The sequence below is a fragment of the Salmo salar genome, chromosome 03, assembly GCF_965601325.2.
Source record: "Salmo salar chromosome 03, fSalSal1, whole genome shotgun sequence".
In the NCBI taxonomy this organism is placed as follows: domain Eukaryota; kingdom Metazoa; phylum Chordata; class Actinopteri; order Salmoniformes; family Salmonidae; genus Salmo; species Salmo salar.
Window position 1 is genome coordinate 11,032,508 of NC_138293.1, and position 22,482 is coordinate 11,054,989.

Sequence of the window (22,482 nt, forward strand, 5' to 3'; positions counted from 1 at the left end):
TTTGTAAACTCAGGTTCCCTTTATCTAATATTAGGTTTTGGTTGAAGATCTGATAACATTCAGTATCAAAAATATGCAAAAATAGAGAAAATCAGAAAGGGGGCGAATACTTTTCACGGCTCTGTAAGTCTAAGAGCACAAGTTAGAACAGCTGTGCTCTTATTTTGTACAAATATGAGCATTGTCTACTATAGTAGGACAGGAAGTGAATGGATAGAAAGGCAGGGGACAGAAGACTGACCCTAGGCCCCAATAAGCCGTCCCAAAGTGACTCGTTTACTTCCGTTCATGGATTAAAAAGGAAGAGGCTGGTATAAGGAATTGGTGGAAGGTAGGACAATTAGGAAACAGGACCAGAAAAGACAGAACATTTAGTAAATAGGGGATAGGATATATTATATGTCATAAAGACGGTGAAATGTTTACCTGTGGAGATTAATACCCCTGGTGGTCCCGGAGGTCCATTAATGCCCATCTCTCCAATGTCTCCTGGTGCCCCCCTTGGACCTTGGGGGCCAGGATCACCAGGGTAACCTGCAATACAGTGGATACAGAGTCTGTTTCTTATTTTACCATGATTCAGATCTCATGCGCTGTTATGTTTTCATAATCTCACATTGTCTTGGATCAGGTTTCTCTGGATAAACAAAAAGGTTAAAGAAATAAAATACCGGTAACATAAATAATCTCTTATGGGTCCATATTTGAGAACATAACTTTCTTAGTCTCAAAATGTACATTAGCCAATTCAAATCATTGATGTAGTTGTATGTGATAAAATGCTATATTAGTTGTTCTCAATACACAACCTGGCACATTTAGCCCTATGCTAACCTGACCAGGTGGCAGTGATTAGGTCCAGTAACAAATTCCGCATCAACTTATCAAAGATCATAGACTTTATATCCACCAACCAATGGCACTTCTTAAAATAGGTCAATTTGGCCACCAGAGGGATATTTTAAGCCTCCAAGTTCAAGGTTTACTTGGTCTGTAAAGTGCGGCGCCCCAATAATACATGCATGTTTTCACATATGACAAAAGCGCGTCTTCTTGCTTATCCGTTTCACACACATCCATGTGCTTTTATGGAAAAAAGATAAAGGAGTAGAAGTGCCTTATGGTCTTGTCCAATAGTTACCATCGCTGTCAGGTGGCATACACACACACTGTTCACTGCTGGTCCTCGATGCTTGATTTAAATAACGCATATGATTCTAATAATGCATATAAAACTTTCGTTTTTGAAGTAGAGGAGGGAGACATAATTATTATTATTGTTAATTTTTTTATCCAATTGGATAAACACTCCAAACAGCCTACCCGACCACTCTGAGGCATCCGCATGGTCCTAAAGCACAGCGTTGCCCTGTTTTGTGTCACATTCAAATGATAAAACTGGGGGGACAAAAATGCAATTTCAGAATGTGGGGGGGACGGACATGTTGTGCCCCTGCATGTTTGGACACCTACTCATTCAAGGGATTTTCTTAATTTTTTACTATTTTCTACATTGTAGAATAATAGTGAAGACATAAAAACTATGAAATAACACATGGATTAATGTAGTAATCAAAAAAAAGTGTTAAACAAATCAAAATATATTTGATATTCTTCAAAGTAGCCACCCTTTGCCTTGATGACAGCTTTGCACACGCTTGGCATTCTCTCAACCAGCTTCATGAGGTAGTCACCTGGAATGCATTTCAATTAACAGGTGTGCCTTGTTAAAAGTTAATTTGTGGAATTTCTTTCCTTCTTAATGTGTTTGAGCCAATCAGTTGTGTAGTGACAAGGTAGTGGTGGTATACAGAAGATAGCCCTGTTTGGTAAAATACCAAGTTCATATTATGGTAAGAACAGCTCAAATAAGCAAAGAGAAATGACAGTCCATCATTACTTAAGATACCTAAATGTATTAAAGTAATGTCAGTCAATATAGAACATTTCAAGAACGTTGAAAGTTTCTTCAAGTCGCAAAAACCATCAAGCCCCCTGATGAAACTGGCTCTCATGAGGACTGCCACAGGAAAGGAAGACCCAGCGTTACCTCTGCTGCAGAGGATAAGTTCATTAGAGTTACCAGCCTCAGAAATAGCAGCCCAAATAAATGCTTCAGAGTTCAAGTAACAGACACATTTCAACATCAACTGTTCAGAGGAGACTGCTTGAATCAGGCCTTCATGGTCAAATTGCTGCAAAGAAACCACTACTAAAGTACACCAATTAGAAGAGACTAGCTTGGACCAAGAAACACGAGCAATGGACATTAGACCGGTGGAAATCTGTCCTTTGGTCTGATGAGTCCGAATTTGAGATTTTTGGTTCCAACCGCCATGTCTTTATGAGATGCAGAGTAGGTGAACGGATGATCTCCACATGTGGGGTTCCCACCGTGAAGCATGGAGGAGGAGGTGTGGGGGTGCTTTGCTGGTGACACTGTCAGTGATTTATTTAGACCTCAAGGCACACTTAACCAGTATGGCTACCACAGCATTCTGCAGTGATACACCATCCAATCTGATTTGCACTTATTGGGACTATCATTTATTCAACAGGACAATAACCCAACACACCTCGAGCTGTGTAAGGGCTATTTGACCAAGAGGGAGAGTGATAGACCACAAACTGAAGGAAAAGCAGCCAACAAGTGCTCAGCATATGTGGGAACTCCTTCAAGACTGTTGGAAAAGCATTCCTCATGAAGCTGGTTGAGAGAATACCAAGAGTGTGCAAAGCTGTCATCAAGGCAAAGGGTGGTTATTTGAAGAATCTACACGTTTTTTTGGTTACTACATGATTCCATATGTGTTATTTCATAGTTTTGATGTCTTCACTATTATTCTACAATGTAGAAAATAGTAAAAATAAAGAAAAACCCTGGAATGAGTAGGTGTGTCAAAACTTTTGACTGGTACTGTATGGGTCAGTCTGTAAAAAGGTCTCCAAAAATAAGTTCCTCATTAAATGTGTTCGTAATGTTCAGTTACAAGGTTTTGGCTGCACTTCTCTCTTCTATTCCAAACACATTAACACAATAAAATGTAATTCTACATTTCAACGGAAAAAACGATATCTCACCTGGGATTCAAACTTGCCGCAAACGGCGAAAACTACCAGTAGCCAGGCTTGCTACACTGAGCTATTCATCCAGTTTATATGTTGTGCGTTTTAGTAACTTTGACTAGCAGATTGTGCCGTTTGACTTTGTTAAGGACGCTTTCATGGAAAAGTGATCGATCACATCCAACAACAATACGTCAACATTTGTAATTGGCTGATACAGAATTTGTTACCGGACATAATCACTGCCAGCTGGTCAGGTTAGCATAGGGCTAAATGTGACATGTTATCTAATGGGAACAACTAACATGTAGCATTGTATCACGTGCAACTACGTCAATGATTTTAAATGGCCGTTTTTGAAGTAAAAAATGTTTTCTTATGTTCTTAAGTATGGACCTCGTATAACTGAGCTGTCTAACCTGCTACAGTGTAATTGTGGTATATTTGGCGCGACGGTCCTCTGAAGCCTTTGTCTCCTGGGAAGCCCTGCGAGGACAGAGATAGAGGTTATTACCTAATGATAATAATAATAATGCATTCATTTACACTGGCCTGCGGGGCAACATAGGAGATCATCACTCATAAATAGGGCCAGGAGTTTTTCCTGGACAGATCATATGGTCAGGAAACACTCCCTGTGCTACTCATTATCTGGGTTGGCATCAATCCCATTTCAATTCAAGAGATGAATTTAAATTCCAGTTGCTAGATCTGTGGCCCTGAATTAAAGAAGTGTAGTACACGGAAGAGTACAAGAGTTCATGCAAGAGTCTCTCTAAAATGTTTTATTATGTCAATACAATGGCCATCTTTTGAGTCCATCTTTGTCCATAGCCAATTTTATGTCTAGCGATGTCACAGTTACAGGCGCGACAGGCATGACATCACAAAGGGGTTGGCAAGGAGAGAGAGCTTTGGGGACAGAAAGTAGAGCAATCTTAATTTTAGTAGACCTTATTACAAATGCTGCCATTGTTTTGCTATTGTTAAACAATATATATAAACTTTAAAAATGACCTTTTCAGAGTAAGCACTCAAAATATATTTAAAAAACCGACTGAGACAAGAATATGATAACCACAAGGAGGAAGTTGAAGGGCTGGTTTACAGTAAACTGTTGTGAGAAAGTGAGTGGGCTCTTTAAAAATATCTATCACCCTAGGTCCTAGATGAAGAACACCAAAACAGAATTCTCTTGCTCTATAGAAAGGCAGAAGCTTCTTAGTAAATCATCCAGCTCTATGTAGTAGATGGTGCTAAAACCTGCCTCCCTGTAAGCTAGCTAGTTGAAAGTAGGCCTTGACTTTGACCAGTTCTCTGTCCGTTTTCCGGATCCTCATTAGTTCCTGCCAATCAACAGCTACTCTTCCTGGGATCCAATCACAATTAAATACAATAAAACAATACATAACACATTATTACACACTACTCTACAATACAACATTTATAATACAGCAAAATAATCATATTAAAATGTATGTGTGTGTAGAGTGCGTGTGTTAGCATGTGTTTGTGAATGTGTGAATGCTGTGTGTGTGCTGTGTGAATGCTGTGTGTGAATCACAGTCCGCTCTGTTCCATAAGGTGTAGTTTTAACTGTTTTATAAATCTAATTTTACTGCTTGACTGAGTTACTTGATGTGGAATAGAGTTCCATGTAGTCATGGCTCTATGTAGTACTGTGTGTTTCCCGTAGTCTGTTCTGGACTGTGAAGAGACCCCTGGTGGCATGTTTTGTGGAGTATGTATGGGTGTCTGAGCTGTGTGCTAGACGCTTAAACAGACAGCTCTGTGATTTCAACATGTTAATACCTCTCACAAAGACCAGTAGTGATGCAGTCACTATCTCCTCCACCCTGAACCAGGAGAGATTGACATGCATATTATTAATGTTGGCTCTCCGTGTACATCCAAGGGCCAGTCATGCTGTTCTGGGCCAATTCTAATTTGCCTATGTCCCTGACCACACGACTGGACCGTAGTCCAGGTGTGATAAAACTAGGGCCTGTAGGACCTGCCTTGTTGATAGCAATATCAAGAAAGCAGAGTAGCGCTTTATTACGGACAGACCTCTCCCAAGCTTAGCTACTGTTGTATCAATATGTTTTGACCATGAGAGGTGACAATCCAGAGTTACACCAAGCAGCTTGGTCTCCTCAACTTGCTCCATTTCTACATTATTAATTTAGTGTTTAGTGAATGATTGAAAAACTAGCAGGAAATAAGGCTGCTATGTTGCAAAACAGTTGTCATGGAGAGAGAACCCAACAAACAGGATAAAAGGGCAGGAACATAACCAGGTGAGTTGAAAGCTGAAGTAGGTCTCCACATTTCAATACTTTTATGTCCAATAGAGAGATACCTATTTGTTTGAACAACCAACAAGTTCAGCCTGATCCACTTGCGTTCAATATTTGATGAATTGTCCATTTCTCCACTGTCTGTTTCTGATGTGTTTACTCCATATCGTGATACTAGACAACTGTTTCAGTGGAGTAGAGATACAACTGAATTTATTTGTGAATATAATCATTTAATTACGTCATTCCTGTGTGAAGGATGGCGAATGTGTGACCTATGGTCTTTAGTTCATGTCCAATGGGCCATTCACTCCAATGAACAACAATTACGTGGAAGTAAATATTGTACTAGAATGTTGTATTGTTGTATTAATGGTGAGGTGGGCCTTAGAATGTATCCCGTCTCGGGACTGTACCCCATCACAGGAAAGTCAGAAAAGTCTGTCCAATCATAGTGTCTTTAGGTGTTGCTAGGTAACTAGTGGGAGGAGGTGGGAGGAGTAGGAAGAGGTGTGATGATTGGGAGGAGGGAGAAATAAAAAACAAGACATAGGAATGTGGCCAGAGAGGCAATGCAGGAATCCTATCAAATATTCCTCACAGAACTAAGATGAGTGGAAGAGGTGAAGAGGAAGAGGGTGGAGAGAGTTGGAAAGAAAAACACACTTTGAGAGAGCAGAGGATGACCTTCCAGAGGAAAATGTGGAGAAAACAGCATGTCCTTTTCATCCAACCAGTGTGTAGGTTTGATAAGAATAAGGATAAAAAAGGATATGATGGTCCCACTGTCAGAGGACAGAAGAGCAGAGAATCAAAACATGCACAATACCAAATCAACCGCTTAGTCCCGATCCCTTGGACACTTATATATATCTAAAAAGATTGGGCAGGCAATTAGATATGGCAATAGCTCCACCTTGACTTCAGACAGGCTAGGTGGAGTTTTTGCAATACTGGTTACACTAATTCAATCTTTTCAGACTGTTGTCTGGCTCCGGATCCAGAACGCGATTAATACGGACCCCCCCCCCCCCCCCAAAAAAGGAACTCAGTCGGGCTTTCAATGTAATGCGGTTTAGAATTATAATAGTAGAATAGACAAGGTGCCATTTTGAAAATGACAGACCTTGGAGCGCTTTTTATAACCTGTCAGAAATGTCCAGTTGATCAACTATCCCATGTTATCTAAATACTGTAGGTACGTTAGGCTAACCAGCTATCTACATTTTGTAGTTATCGTGGACAGATCCCGTTTACCAGGGGCCTCGACCCCCAGGGGGCCCCATTTATTTTGTTGAGTCACTCAGGTATCATGTGAACACACATTTGGCAAAATGTGGACAATTGCAGGAAATTTGCTTAAAAACTGCAAAATGTTCCTTCCGCCACAAGAGAGGTGTGAACAGTTTGGTGTCGCATGGGTCGCGAGGTGGAGGATGGTTACTACGTCGACAAAGACAATATCCATCCGGACCTTTGCCACCTAGGACATTTGTGTGACCGGAACTTCTCAAATAGTAGTTGAGTACCCTTGGTTTAGGGGGTAGAGGCTAGGGATCAATTTGGGATTGGGCTATATAGTGGCATGAGACAAGCCAACTGCAAAGACAAACGGCACTATGTCATCAAAACAGGTGTCCCCTGACAAAGGGGGGGGGGGGTGGAGATGGGCCCAATTTTTTGCCTGTGGTTACTGTAAAGAGAGTGACAGATGGAGGGAGAAAGAGGAGAAAGATAAAGAACCAGGAACCAAATCAACCTGAATTGACGGCTACATCAACCTGAATTGATTCCTGAGAGCAAAGCCAAAGTGCAGAAAAATATAGATCTATATTGGCTCTCATAGAACATATGTGAAGGGTGACTACAGAGAAAGGGATATTTGACAATTTTCTAATTATGCAGTGGAAGGGATTACAGATATATAGTACCAGTCAAAAGTTTGGACACACCTACTCCTTCAAGGGTTTTTTTCTTTAATTTAGCTATTTTCTACATTGTAGAATAATAGTGAAGACATCAAAACAATGAAATAACACATATGGAATCATGTAGTAACCAAGAATGTGTTAATTAAACTAATCAAAATATATTTTATATCTTCAAAGTAATCATCCTTTGCCTTGACAGCTTTGCACACGCTTGGCATTCTCCCAACCAGCTTCACCTGGAATGCTTTTCCAAAAGTCTTGAAGGAGTTCCCACATATGCTGAGTACTGCTTTTCTTTCACTCTGCGGTCTAACTCATCCCAAACCATCTCAATTGGGTTGAGGTCGGGTGATTGGAAGCCAGGTCATCTGATGCAGCACTCCATCACTCTCGTTCTTGGGTACATAGCCCTTACACAGCCTGTGGGTGTGTTGGGTCATTGTCCTGTTGAAAAACAAATGATACTCCCACTAAGCGTAAACCAGATGGGATGGCGTATCACTGCAGAATGCTGTGGTAGCCATGCTGGTTAAGTGTGCCTTGAGGTCTAAATAGATCACTGACAGTGTCACCAGCAAAGCACCCCCATACCTCCTCCTCCATGCTTCACGGTGGGAACCACACATGCGGAGATCATCCGTTCAACTACTCTGCGTCTCACAAAGACACGCTGGTTGAAACCAAAAATCTAAAATTTGGACTCATCAAACCAAAGGACAGATTTCCACCGGTCTAATGTCCATTGCTCGTGTTTCTTGGTCCAAGCTAGTCTCTTGTAATTGGTGTACTTTAGTAGTGGTTTCTTTGCAGCAATTTGACCATGAAGATCTGATACATGCAGTCTCCTCTGAACAGTTGATGTTCAGATGTGTCTGTTACTTGAACTCTGTGAAACATTTACAGTGGCTTGCGAAAGTATTCACCCCCTTGACATTTTTTCTATTTTGTTGCCTTACAACCTGGAATTAAAATAGATTTTTTTGGGGGGGTTGTATCATTTTACACAACATGCCTACCACTTTGAAGATGCAAAATATTTTTTTTATTGTGAAACAAACAAGAGATAAGACAAAAAAACGGAAAACTTGAGCGTGCCTAACTATCACCCCCCAAAGTCAATACTTTGTAGAGCCACCTTTTGCAGCAATTACAGCTGCAAGTCTCTTGGGGTATGTCTCTATAAGCTTGGCACATCTAGCCACTGGGATTTTTGCCCATTCTTCAAGGCAAAACTGCTTCAGCTCCTTCAATTTCGATGGGTTCCGCTGGTATACAGCAATCTTTAAGTCATACCACATATTCTCAATTGGATTGAGGTCTGGGCCTTGACTAATTCATTCCTAGACATTTAAATGTTTCCCCTTAAACCACTCAAGTGTTGCTTTAGCAGTATACTTAAGGTCATTGTCCTGCTGGAAGGTGAACCTCTGTCCCAGTCTCAAATCTCTGGAAGACAGAAACAGGTTTCCCTCAAGAATTTCCCTGTATTTAGCGCCATCCATCATTCCTTCAATTCTGACCAGTTTCCCAGTCCCTGCCGATGAAAAACATCCCCACACCATGATGTTGCCACCACCATGCTTCACTATGGAGATGGTGTTCTCGGGGTGATGAGAGGTGTAAGGGTTTGCGCCAGACATAGCATTTTCCTTGATGGCCAAAAAGCTCTTGGCAGGTTTGTTGTGGTGCAATATTCTTTCAATTTCTTTTTTTTTTTATAACCCAACCCTGATCTGTACTTCTCCACAACTTTGTCCCTGACCTGTTTGAAGAGCTCCTTGGTCTTCATGGTTCCGCTTGCTTGGTGCCCCTTGCTTAGTGGTGTTGCAGACTCTGGGGCCATTCAGAACAGGTGTATATATACACTGAGATCATGTGACACTTAGATTGCACACAGGTAGACTTTAACTAATTATGTGACTTCTGAAGGTAATTGGTTGCACCAGATCTTATTTAGGATCTTCATAGCAAAAGGGGTGAATACATATGCACGCACCACTTTTCCGTCAATAATTTTTTTCATTTCACATCACCAATTTGGACTATTTTGTGTATGTCCATTACATGAAATCCAAATAAAAATACATTTACATCACAGGTTGTAATGCAACAAAATAGGAAAAACGCCAAGGGGGATGAATACTTTTGCAAGGCACTGTATTTGGGATGCAATTTCTGAGGCTGGTAACTCTAATGAACTTATCCTCTGCAGCAGAGGTAACTCTGGCTCTCCCTTTCCTGTGGAGGTCCTCATGAGAGCCAGTTTCTTCAGGGCGCTTGATGGTTTTTGCGACTGCACTTGAGGAAACTTTCAAAGTTCTTGAAATATTCTGGATTGACTGACCGTCATGTATTAAAGTAATGATGGACTGTCATTTCTCTTTGCTATTTGAGCTGTTCTTGCCATAATATGGACTTGGTCTTTTACTAAACAGGGCTATATTCTGTATACCACCCCTACCTTGTCACAACATAACTATTTGGCTCAAACGCATTAAGGAATGAAATTCCAGAAATTAACTTTTAACAAGGCACACCTGTTAATTGAAATGCATTCCAGGTGACTACCTCATGAAGCTGGTTGAGAGAATGCCAAGCATGTGCAAAGCTGTCATCATGGCAAAGGGTGGCTATTTTGAAGAATCTCAAAAATATTTTGGTTACTACATGATTCCGTATGTGCTATTTCATAGTTTTGATGTCTTCACTATTATTCTACAATGTAGAAAATAGTAAAAATAAAGAAGAACCCTGGAATGAGTAGGTGTGTTCAACCTTTTGACTGGTACTATATTTTTATTTTATCTCATATAAATGTAACCTTTATTTATTGAACCATAAAACACCCTATTTAAGAAAAGCTGTTGAGCGTCTGGCTTGGATACAGTGGCCACAAACCAGGCTTTGTTTATGTGCCAAGTTTAGATGATGTACCCTGATGTATCCGCTTTCTGGTTTTGTCTGTTGTTTCAGCACTCAGCCACAAGAGGGCAGACGAAGTACAGACCCGAACCAAGATGGCAAGAAAATCTATACAGATGTAGGATATTAATTTGAGCCAGTTTGCTACAGCAGGAAAATAATCCTGCAGCTACATGAAACGTTAATTATTATGTGGATTAAATGTGTTCTGTATCCTCAACATTTGACACTACTTGATAAGAGTTATTATAGTTGGTGGGTGTTCATGGACTCAAATTGAAATGAAGTTTAAAGAAGTCACACCCATAGAGCTCACTCCACAATTAAATCTGAATACTGAAAGCTATAAAGCCTGGGGAATAAAATACAGTATCTCTAGAATTTGTCCCTTTCTGGGTCAACTGAACTAATGGAGTTGAGCCCACCCAACCTGCTGATAATAGACAGATACTGTATGGTTCTGGTTGAGCCCAACCTGCTGATAATAGACAGATACTGTCTGGTTCTGGTTGAGCCCAACCTGCTGATAATAGACAGATACTGTATGGTTCTGGTTGAGCCCAACCTGCTGATAATAGACAGATACTGTCTGGTTCTGGTTGAGCCCAACCTGCTGATAATAGACAGATACTGTATGGTTCTGGTTGAGCCCAACCTGCTGATAATAGACAGATACTGTACGGTTCTGGTTGAGCCCAACCTGCTGATAATAGACAGATACTGTACGGTTCTGGTTGAGCCCAACCTGCTGATAATAGACAGATACTGTCTGGTTCTGGTTGAGCCCAACCTGCTGGTTCTGGGTTCAGCTCACCGTTGGTCCTGTCCTGCCGATCAGACCAGGAAACCCTTGGTCTCCAGGATAGCCCTGAATGAAAGGAGAACAACTACATTAATAACATACAGTATAGAAGTCAACATTCACAGAAAGTACAATATTTAGACATTCATATCAAAACTACAATTCCTGTGCCTGAGCCTGGTCTAGCCTGCAATGTCACCACTTGCAGCACTTGTACTACACCCTCAGCTCGTTACAAACCCTAACCCCACCGCTACTCGTCAGCTTCATCCCTCACTGTCTCCCCTCTCGTTGCCTACCGTGCCTATCTGAATAAAGTGAAAATAAATATCTTCTTCTCGTTAAAATTACAATTCCTTCTCCTCTTTTAGTTTCCTAAAATAGCCAATGCATTTGAAATCTGACAACAGACCAAACTATAGTAAACTAAATCAAATCAGTTTCCTTCAGATGCCTTTCATGCAATATCACTGCAGATCTATTGGTAGTTAAACATAGCAAAGCAATATTTTGGAGAGTAATAATTCCATACAACATTGACGAGACTAAACTAAGGGGAAGGAGAAGACCCACCTGTGGTCCAGGCGTTCCAGGCAGGCCGGTAGATCCTATGTAACCCTTGGACAGAGAAGATAAGAGACAAAAAATTAAAAAAGGACAACTAATCAACTAATATGGAAGACAACAACAGATGACTACATAATAACAAGGAGGACGGCTTTATGACATCAGATCACAACAGTACAGTGTTCCTACCCGAGGGCCAGGAGGACAGCTTTATGACATCAGATCACAACAGTACAGTGTTCCTACCCGAGGGCCAGGAGGACAGCTTTATGACATCAGATCACAACAGTACAGTGTTCCTACCCGAGGGCCAGGAGGACGGCTTTATGACATCAGATCACAACAGTACAGTGTTCCTACCCGAGGGCCAGGAGGACGGCTTTATGACATCAGATCACAACAGTACAGTGTTCCTACCCGAGGGCCAGGAGGACGGCTTTATGACATCAGATCATAACAGTACAGTGTTCCTACCCGAGGGCCAGGAGGACAGCTTTATGACATCAGATCACAACAGTACAGTGTTACTACCCGAGGGCCAGGAGGACGGCTTTATGACATCAGATCACAACAGTACAGTGTTCCTACCCGAGGGCCAGGAGGACGGCTTTATGACATCAGATCACAACAGTACAGTGTTCCTACCCGAGGGCCAGGAGGACGGCTTTATGACATCAGATCACAACAGTACAGTGTTCCTACCCGAGGGCCAGGAGGACGGCTTTATGACATCAGATCACAACAGTACAGTGTTACTACCCGAGGGCCAGGAGGACGGCTTTATGACATCAGATCACAACAGTACAGTGTTACTACCCGAGGGCCAGGAGGACGGCTTTATGACATCAGATCACAACAGTACAGTGTTCCTACCCGAGGGCCAGGAGGACGGCTTTATGACATCAGATCACAACAGTACAGTGTTCCTACCCGAGGGCCAGGAGGACAGCTTTATGACATCAGATCACAACAGTACAGTGTTCCTACCCGAGGGCCAGGAGGACAGCTTTATGACATCAGATCACAACAGTACAGTGTTCCTACCCGAGGGCCAGGAGGACAGCTTTATGACATCAGATCACAACAGTACAGTGTTCTTACCCGAGGGCCAGGAAAGCCACGGATTCCAGTTTCTCCCTTTAGTCCTTCATAGGATTTTTCTCCCTGTAAGGAGAGTTATCGTTCAAACACATGTAATACGCAAATGCACAAACCACACACACATACACACACAAACTCACAGTTATGCCTCTGGGTCCACATGGTCCAGGAACCCCTTTATCCCCCTTAAACAGACAAAAACAACATCAAGAGTTACTTGTGGTAGACGAAAGCCAACTCTGTTAAAGCAAGCCAATTATGGGTTAACTCATTCATTACTCTGGACTTCAAGAACAAAGACCCCCCCCCCCCAAGATGCCTAAGCAATATTGCAGTCCATATTTTGAGTCCTAATGCTCCAAACGATAAAATTACATTTTCCTGGTTCCCACTGATGGTTTAGCATCAATTGTTACAACTCTTGGTAAGAATATTGTCCACGTGTTTCTTTGCACGATGAAGTACAGAGAAAGTCCATAATGTTCCCAAAGAGGCAGTCGCACTATATAGGGTACCTTGCCTCCTTTGGGGTAGAAAAAGTCTGGAGGCTCGACGATCTCCTCAGGCCCCGGAGGCCCTGGTTGACCCTGGTCCCCCTGAGAGACAGCAGGAGGAGTAGAGAGATAATATTATCCATGTTGACATGGAGAAACGGAGATGATTAGGAAAGCAAAGGCTAGCTTTTTCAAGCAGAAATTTGCATCCTGTAGCACAAACTCCAAAACGTTCTGGGACACTGTAAAGTCCATGGAGAATAAGAGAACCTCCACCCAGCTGCCCACTGCACTGAGGCTAGGAAACACTGTCACAACAGATAAATCCACCAGAATTGAGAATTTCAATAAGCATTTTTCTACGGCTGGCCATGCATTCCACCTGGCTACCTCTACCCCGGTCAACAGCTCTGCACCCCCCACAGCAACTTGCCCAAGTCTCCCCCATTTCTCCTTCACCCAAATCCAGACAGCTGATGTTCCGAAAGAGCTGCAAAATCTGGACCCCTACAAATCAGCTGGGCTAGACAATCTGGATCCTCTCTTTCTAAAATGATCTGCTGCAAATTGTTGCAACCCCTATTACTAGCCTGTTCAACCTCTCGTATCGTCTGAGATCCCCCAAAGATTGGAATGTTGCCACGGTCATCCCCCTCTTCAAAGGGGGAGACACTATAGACCCAAACTGTTACAGACCTATATCTATCCTACCCTGCCTTTCTAAGGTCTTCAAAAGCCAAGTTAACAAACAGATCACCGACCATTTCAAATCCCACCGTACCTTCTCCGCTATGCAATCTGGTTTCAGAGCTGGTCATGGGTGCACCTCAGCCACGCTCAAGGTCCTAAAAGATATCATAACCGCCATCGATAAAAGACAATACTGTGCAGCCGTATTCATCAACCTGGCCAAGGCTTTCAATGCTGTCCAGCACCACATTCTTATCGGCAGACTCAACAGCCTTGGTTTCTCAAATGACTGCCTCGCCTGACAGAGTTCAGTGTGTCAAATCAGAGGGCCTGTTGTCCGGACCTCTGGCAGTCTCTATGGGGATGCCAGAGGGTTCAATTCTCAGGCCGACTCTTTTCTCTGTATACATCAATGATGTTGCTCTTGCTGCTAGGGATTCTCTGACCCACCTCCACGCAGATGACACCATTCTGTATACTTCTGGCCCTTCCTTGGACACTGTGTTAACAAACCTCCAGACGAGCTTCAATGCCATACAACTCTCCTTCCGTGGCCTCCAACTGCTCTTAAATGCAAGTGAAACTAAATGGATGCTCTTCAACCGATCGCTGCCCGCACCTGCCCGCTCGTCCAGCATCACTACCCTGGACGGGTCTGACATAGAATATGTGGACAACTACAAATACCTAGGTGTCTGGTTAGACTGTAAACTCTCCTTCCAGATTCACATTAAACATCTTCAATCCAAAATTACATCTAGAATCGGCTTCCTATTTCGCAACAAAGCATCCTTCACTCATGCTGCCAAACATACCCTCATAAAACTGACTATCCTACCAATCCTTGACGATGTCATTTACAAAATAGCCTCCAACACTCTACTCAGCAAATTGGATACAGTCGATCACAGTGAAATCCGTTTTGTCACCAAAGCCCCATATACTACCCACCACTGCGACCTATATGCTTTCGTTGGCTGGCCCTCGCTTCATATTTGTCGCCAAACCCACTGGCTCCAGGTCATCTATAAGTCTTTGCTAGGTAAAGCCCCGCCTTATCTCAGCTCACTGGTCACCATAGCAGCACCCACACGTAGCACGCGCTACAGCAGGTATATTTCACTGGTCACCCCCAAAGCCAATTCCTACTTTGGCCGCTTTTCCTGACAGTTCTCTGCTGCCAATGACTGGAACGAATTGCAAAATTCACTGAAGCTGGAGACTCATATCTCCCTCACTAACTTTAGGCATCAGCTGTCAGAGCAGCTTACATATCATTGCACCTGTACATCTGTAAATAGCCCATCCAACTACCTCATCCCCATATTGGTATTTATTTTTTTGCTACTTTGCACCCTACTTGCACATTCATCTTCTGCACATCTATCACTCCAGCGTTTTAATTGCTAAATTGTAATTACTTTGCCACTATGGCCTATTTATTGCCTTACCTCCCTAATCTTACCTAATTTTCACACACTGTATATAGATTTTTCTATTGTGTTATTGACTGTATGTTTGTTTATTCCATGTGTAACTCTGTTGTTGTTTGTGTCGCACTGCTTTGCTTTATCTTGGCCAGTTCGCAGTTGTAAATGAGAACTTGTTCTCAACTGGCCTACCTGGTTAAATAAAGGTGAAATAAAAACACAACTAAAAATGATTACACAGCAAACTCCTGCAAAAAAAACACACACACACACACACACACACACACACACACACACACACACACACACACACACACACACACACACACACACACACACACACACACACACACACACACACACACACACACACACACACACACACACACACACACACACACACACACACACACACACACTAGCATAGCTACTTACCTCATCACCTTTAATGCCCGGCAGTGATCTGCCATTGTCACCCTGAAACACAAACAAGTTTGTAAGTGTGTGTGTGGGTGTGTGGGTGTGTGCGTGTGTCCGTGTGTGTGCCCACTCACTGGTTCTCCTCTAGCCCCGTGTGGACCGTCTGGACCCTAGATGAAAGAGAGAGAAATATCTTAACACATATCTTAACACGTATACACATATTGTTCACCACAATATAATCTCATTAACTACATACAGTACTGTAAGACATACAGGTCACACAAAACAAAAGATATACATGTTCCACATCACAGAACCGTCAGTATTCAATAGCAAAGACGATGATTACAAAAAGCAAAGTCCTATTGCTCACATTATTTCCATTAGGTCCAGCAGGCCCTGTGTGACCCTTGGGTCCCACATGGCCAGGTGATCCCTGGAGGAAAAACATGACAGAGCACAGGGTCGTGTTCATTAGGCACAAAATGGAAGAAAACGCTCTGAAGGGATGTTAAACAGACAGGTACTATCTGTACTTGTCGTCCAATAAGAAACACTCATTTTCATTTAACTAAATATTTCTGCTGTGGTGTGCCCTACTGAACATGACCCAGATCTTGTTGGCATACATTTGATTTAACTTCTAATTGATGAGTCAAAAGGCAATAAATGAGTGTATTAGAGTTAAATGTTGTGAAACACAACTGCTACTACAACTTATATCCTTGTTTTACTCATGTAAATTGACTGAAACATATTCTCTTTTACAGAAACAACCTGGTGGAAGAGTTACAGGAGAAATACTAGTACTATCACAAAGGTTTACAGTAGAGTAACTATGCCTGAACATCTACAGTGCCTTCAGAAAGTATTCACACCCCTTGACTTTTTCCACATTTAGTTGTGTTACAAAGTGGGATTAAAATTGATTTAATTGTCATTTTTAGTCAACGATCTACACAACATACTCGGTAATGTCAAATTTGAAGAAAAAAGGCAATATTTTTTTCATTCATAGAAAATAAACACCAATATATCTTGATTTTATAAGTATTTAAACCCCTGAGTCAATACATGTTAGAATCACCTTTGGCAGGGATTACAGCTGTGAGTCTTTCTGGGTAAATCTCTAAGACCACACCTGGATTGTACAATATTTGCACATTATTCTTTTAAGAAATTGTCAAGCTCTGTCAAGTTGGTTGTTGATCATTGCTAGACAGCCATTTCAAGTCTTGCCATATATTTTCAAGCCAATTTAAGTCAAAACTGTAACTTGGCCACTCAGGAACATTCAATGTAGTCTAGGTAAGCAACTCCACTGTATACAGTATTTGACCTTGTGTTCTAGGTTATTGTCCTACTGAAAGGTGAATGTCTTATTGCAAACAGGACGCATGTTTTGGAATATTATTATTCTGTACAGGCTTCCTTCTTTTCACACTGTCATTTAGGTTATATTGTGGAGTAACTACAATGTTGTTGATCCATCATCAGTTATCTCCTATCACAGCTATTAAACTCTGTAACTGTTTTAAAATCACCATTGGTGTCATGGTGAAATCCCTGAGTAATGATTTCCTTCCTCTCCGGCAACGGATTTAGAAAGGGTGTCTGTATCTTTGTAGTGACTGGGTGTATTGATACACCATCCAAAGTGTAAAATTAATAACTTCACCGTGCTCAAAGGGATATTCAATGTCTGCTTTTTTTTTACCCATCTACCAATAGGTGCATTCTTTGCGAACCATAGGAAAACCTCCCTGGTCTTTGTGGATGAAATTCACTGCTCAATTTAGGGACCTTAATTGTATGTGTAGGGTACAGAGATGGGGTATTCACTTACAAATCATGTTAAACACTATTATTGTTCACAAGTTGAGTCCATGCAACTTATTACGTGACTTGTTAAGCACATTTTCACTCCTGAACTTATTTAGGCTTGTCATAACAGAAGGGTTGAATACTTATCGACTCCAAGACATTTCAGCTTTACATTTTTTATTAATTTGTAAACATTTCTAAAAACATAATTCCACTTTGACATTATGGGGAATTTTGTAGATCAGTAACACAAAAAAAATCTCAATTTAATCCAATTTTAAATTCAGGCTGCAACACAATAAAATGTGGAAAAAGTCAAGGGGTGTGAATACCTTGACTACACTGTACCTGTCACCTCCTCCCATCTCTGGGTCCTGGAGTTCAAAGCTGCCGTAGCTGTAGACCCCCGTCACCGTGGTAACGTGTTTACGTGAGGTGTTCTAAGAATGCGGAGTGATAGTGAAAACGATGAAACACTTACAGATCTTCCAGGAGGCCCAGGGTCACCCTGTCAAATATCAACAAGTCAAAGTTTGTGTAATATAACGCACATATCTGTACACAGACACACACAGACACACAGCAAAGATTACTCACAGGAAGGCCAGGTACAGATACATCGTAGACAGGCTCCCCTTTTGTTCCTTTGGGACCGAGATATCCCTGAAGGAAAGTCAAAACGCTAGATTATGAGATATCCCTGAAGGAAAGTCTAAACGCTAGATTATGAGATATCCCTGAAGGAAAGTCAAAACGCTAGATTATGAGATATCCCTGAAGGAAAGTCTAAACGCTAGATTATGAGATATCCCTGAAGGAAAGTCAAAACGATAGATTATGAGATATCGATGAAGGAAAGTCAAAACGATAGGTTAGGAGATATCCCTGAAGGAAAGTTAAAACGATAGATTATGAGATATCACTGAAGGAAAGTCAAAACGATAGATTATGAGATATCCCTGAAGGAAAGTCAAAACGCTAGATTATGAGATATCCCTGAAGGAAAGTCTAAACGCTAGATTATGAGATATCCCTGAAGGAAAGTCAAAACGCTAGATTATGAGATATCCCTGAAGGAAAGTCTAAACGATAGATTATGAGATATCCCTGAAGGAAAGTCAAAACGATAGATTATGAGATATCGATGAAGGAAAGTCAAAACGATAGGTTAGGAGATATCCCTGAAGGAAAGTTAAAACGATAGATTATGAGATATCACTGAAGGAAAGTCAAAACGATAGATTATGAGATATCCCTGAAGGAAAGTCAAAACGCTAGATTATGAGATATCCCTGAAGGAAAGTCTAAACGCTAGATTATGAGATATCCCTGAAGGAAAGTCTAAACGCTAGATTATGAGATATCCCTGAAGGAAAGTCTAAACGCTAGATTATGAGATATCCCTGAAGGAAAGTCAAAACGATAGATTATGAGATATCCCTGAAGGAAAGTCTAAACGCTAGATTATGAGATATCCCTGAAGGAAAGTCAAAACGATAGATTATGAGATATCGATGAAGGAAAGTCAAAACGATAGGTTAGGAGATATCCCTGAAGGAAAGTTAAAACGATAGATTATGAGATATCACTGAAGGAAAGTCAAAACGATAGATTATGAGATATCCCTGAAGGAAAGTCAAAACGATAGATTATGAGATATCCCTGAAGGAAAGTCAAAACGATAGATTATGAGATATCCCTGAAGGAAAGTCAAAACGATAGGTTAGGAGATATCCCTGAAGGAAAGTCAAAACGATAGGTTATGAGATATCACTGAAGGAAAGTCTAAACGATAGATTATGAGATATCGATGAAGGAAAGTCAAAACGATAGGTTAGGAGATATCCCTGAAGGAAAGTCAAAACGATAGGTTATGAGATATCCCCGAAGGAAAGTCAAAACGATAGGTTAGGAGATATCCCTGAAGGAAAGTCAAAACAATTTTGCTGATAAAGCATTCTGCTTGTGCGACTCCATCCCCTGAAACACAAGATGTGTAAATGAAACCCGTCAATGTCTTCCACAGTGTATGAGACTCCTGTCAGAATGCTAGCTAGCTACATGAAGGAAACACGACATTCACACGCTGTACATACATCATGAAGTTATATTCTATGGTATTTCTCTTATTCGGAACAATTGAGGGGCGAAGGGCTTCAAAAGGGAGGTGGGTGAAGGTAAAGACCATATGATGTCTACCCTATCTCCAGACTGGAGGTGGGTGAAGGTAAAGACCATATGATGTCTACCCTATCTCCAGACTGGAGGTAGGTGAAGGTAAAGAACATATGATGTCTACCCTATCTCCAGACTGGAGGTAGGTGAAGGTAAAGAACATATGATGTCTACCCTATCTCCAGACTGGAGGTGTGGTTGCTAGTAGGAGTCCCCTCACCCTGGGTCCGGGGAATCCGTTCGTGCCATGAACACCGGGGATCCCCGTCTGTCCCCTGGTCCCGTTACAGCCGTCTAGCCCCGGCAGACCAGGATTCCCCCCAGCACCAACGTGACCCTGAAACCACACAGGTATGGAAAGATACTCAAGAGTACACACAATACATCCTGCAAACACAATGAACACCACGCTGCCATGTTGTGTATAACAGTATGCACTAGAAATGATTATTAATAACTTCATTACATGAAGTCAGTTTCATTTTCTCTTTATAAATAAGAACATGTGTTTTTGTATGTTCTTTACTAGGGTTAGCTGGCCTTTTGGTTGTAATATATTTCATAAATATGTAACCACTAAAAGGCCATAAGAGTTCAGTAAACTCTAATATCAATCTCAGCCTTTCTGGACAATGTAAAGTAACTTTCCAGTGTTTACAGATTTCTATGAAATATGACCTATAATTAACCTATAATACAATATGAGTGAAATACCTTTCCTTCCAAAACATTTCAATTAAGTATATTAAAAAGCAGCTTTTCTGTGTTGGAATGGTGTGGGCGTACCCCAACAACAGAATGGTGTGGTCGTACCCCAGCAACAGAATGGCGTGGTCGTACCCCAACAACAGAATGGTGTGGTCGTACCCCAACAACAGAATGGTGTGGGCGTACCCCAACAACAGAATGGTGTGGTCGTACCCCAACAACAGAATGGTGTGGTCGTACCCCAACAACAGAATGGTGTGGGCGTACCCCAACAACAGAATGGTGTGGGCGTATACCGGTCATTAAAAAAAAATTCATGAGAGTAGACTGCTGATTGGCCAGCATGTTCTATGAGGAAATAGCAAGTCTGTTTGAGATACAAGTTTGAGGTGTTATTTTAAAAGTGTTTTATGATTTTACGATATAGGACAAGTCAACATTATGAGTTGCCAGAACTTTTAAAAAGTTAGATTTTCACTGGACAGTTACTTTAATACTTAGAACCAATATAACATATTATAAGTACGAAAAGTACAAGAATGTATGCACTCACATCTGTAAGTCCCTCTGGATAAGAGTATCTGCTAAATTGCTAAAATGCTAATTGCAAATAAGTCTTATAATAAGATGTAATAAGGGCTTATAAATGGTTACAAGTAATACAGTAGGGTTCCCCAAATGGCGGCCCTTGCGCCAAATTTGGTTGGCGCACGGGCCGCCAGTTTTCCATACACCCCCCCCCCCCCCCCCCCCAAGGAAGTAAAAATAAAGAAAAACCCTGGAATGAGTAGATGTGTCCAAACTTTTGACTGGCACTACTCATTCAAGGGATTTTCTTAATTATTTACATTGTAGAACAATAGCGAAGACATCAAAACTATGAAATAACACATATGGAATCATGTAGTAACCAAAAAAAGTGTTAAACAAATCAAAATATATTTGATGTTTGAGATTCTTCAAAGTAGCCACCCTTTGCCTTGATGACAGCTTTGCACACTCTTGGCATTCTCTCAACCAGCTTCATGAGGTAGTCACCTGGAATGCATTTCAATTAACAGGTGTTCCTTGTTAAAAGTTCATTTGTGGAATGTCTTTCCTTCTTAATGCATTTGAGCCAATCAGTTGTTGTCACGTCCTGACCAGTAAAAGGGGTTATTTGTTATTGTAGTTTGGTCAGGACGTGGCAGGGGGTATTTGTTTTATGTGGTTCGGGCTGGTTGTGTTAGTAGTTAGGTGTTTGATTTATTATTCCAGGTTTCGGGCACTGTTCTATGTTAATGTATTTCTATGTTTAGTCTAGTCATTTGTATTTCTATGCTTAGTTAATTGGGGGTTGGACTCTCAATTGGAGGCAGGTGTTTTCTCGTTGCCTCTGATTGAGGGTCCTATAAATAGGTATGTGTTTGTTTTAGTATTTTGTGGGAGATTGTTCTTGTTTAGCTATGTGTGGCTGACAAGACTGTCAAGTTCGTTTTGTATACGTTTTTTTGGTGTTTTTCCTTCTTCACATAAATAAAAGATGATGAGTGTACATTTTCCCGCTGCGTCTTGGTCTCAACCCTACGACAACCGTGACAGTTGTGTTGTGACAAGGTAGGGGTGGTATACAGAAGATAGCCGTATTTGGTAAAAGACCAAGTCCATATTAAGGCAAGAACAGCTCAAATAGCAAAGATAAATGACAGTCCATCATTTCTTTAAGACATGAAGGTCAGTCAATACGGAAAATGTCAAGAACTTTGAACATTTCTTCAAGTGCAGTTGCAAAAACCAAGCGCTATGATGAAAACTGGCTCTCATGAGGACTGCCACAAGAAAGGAAGACCCAGAGTTACCTCTACTGCAGAGGATAGGTTCATTAGAGTTACCAGTCTCAGAAATAGCAGCCCAAATAAATTCTTCAGAGTTCAAGTAACAGACATCTCAACATCAGCTGTTCAGAGCAGACTGCGTGAATTAGGCCTTCATGGTCGAATTGCTGCAAAGAAACCACTACTACAGGATAGCAATGGACATTTTACCTGTGTAGATATGTCCTTTTGTCTT

At 41.4% G+C, this 22,482-nt stretch overlaps 1 protein-coding gene across 1 annotated transcript in view; it reads right to left on the minus strand.

Annotated features, from left to right (window-relative positions):
* The window catches only part of LOC145877543 (uncharacterized), a 39,671-nt gene that overhangs the window by 1,775 nt on the left and 15,414 nt on the right, over positions 1–22,482 (minus strand). Inside the window, exons 7-19 of the mRNA XM_082973257.1 lie at positions 19,946–20,062; positions 18,148–18,213; positions 18,032–18,058; positions 16,100–16,162; positions 15,858–15,893; positions 15,739–15,780; positions 13,205–13,285; positions 12,830–12,874; positions 12,690–12,752; positions 11,595–11,639; positions 11,034–11,087; positions 3,486–3,552; positions 427–534 (exon numbers count right to left, since the gene is read on the minus strand). Coding sequence (XP_082829383.1) covers positions 427–534; positions 3,486–3,552; positions 11,034–11,087; positions 11,595–11,639; positions 12,690–12,752; positions 12,830–12,874; positions 13,205–13,285; positions 15,739–15,780; positions 15,858–15,893; positions 16,100–16,162; positions 18,032–18,058; positions 18,148–18,213; positions 19,946–20,062 — 814 coding nt within the window. The remainder of the gene's footprint in view (positions 1–426; positions 535–3,485; positions 3,553–11,033; positions 11,088–11,594; positions 11,640–12,689; positions 12,753–12,829; positions 12,875–13,204; positions 13,286–15,738; positions 15,781–15,857; positions 15,894–16,099; positions 16,163–18,031; positions 18,059–18,147; positions 18,214–19,945; positions 20,063–22,482) is intronic.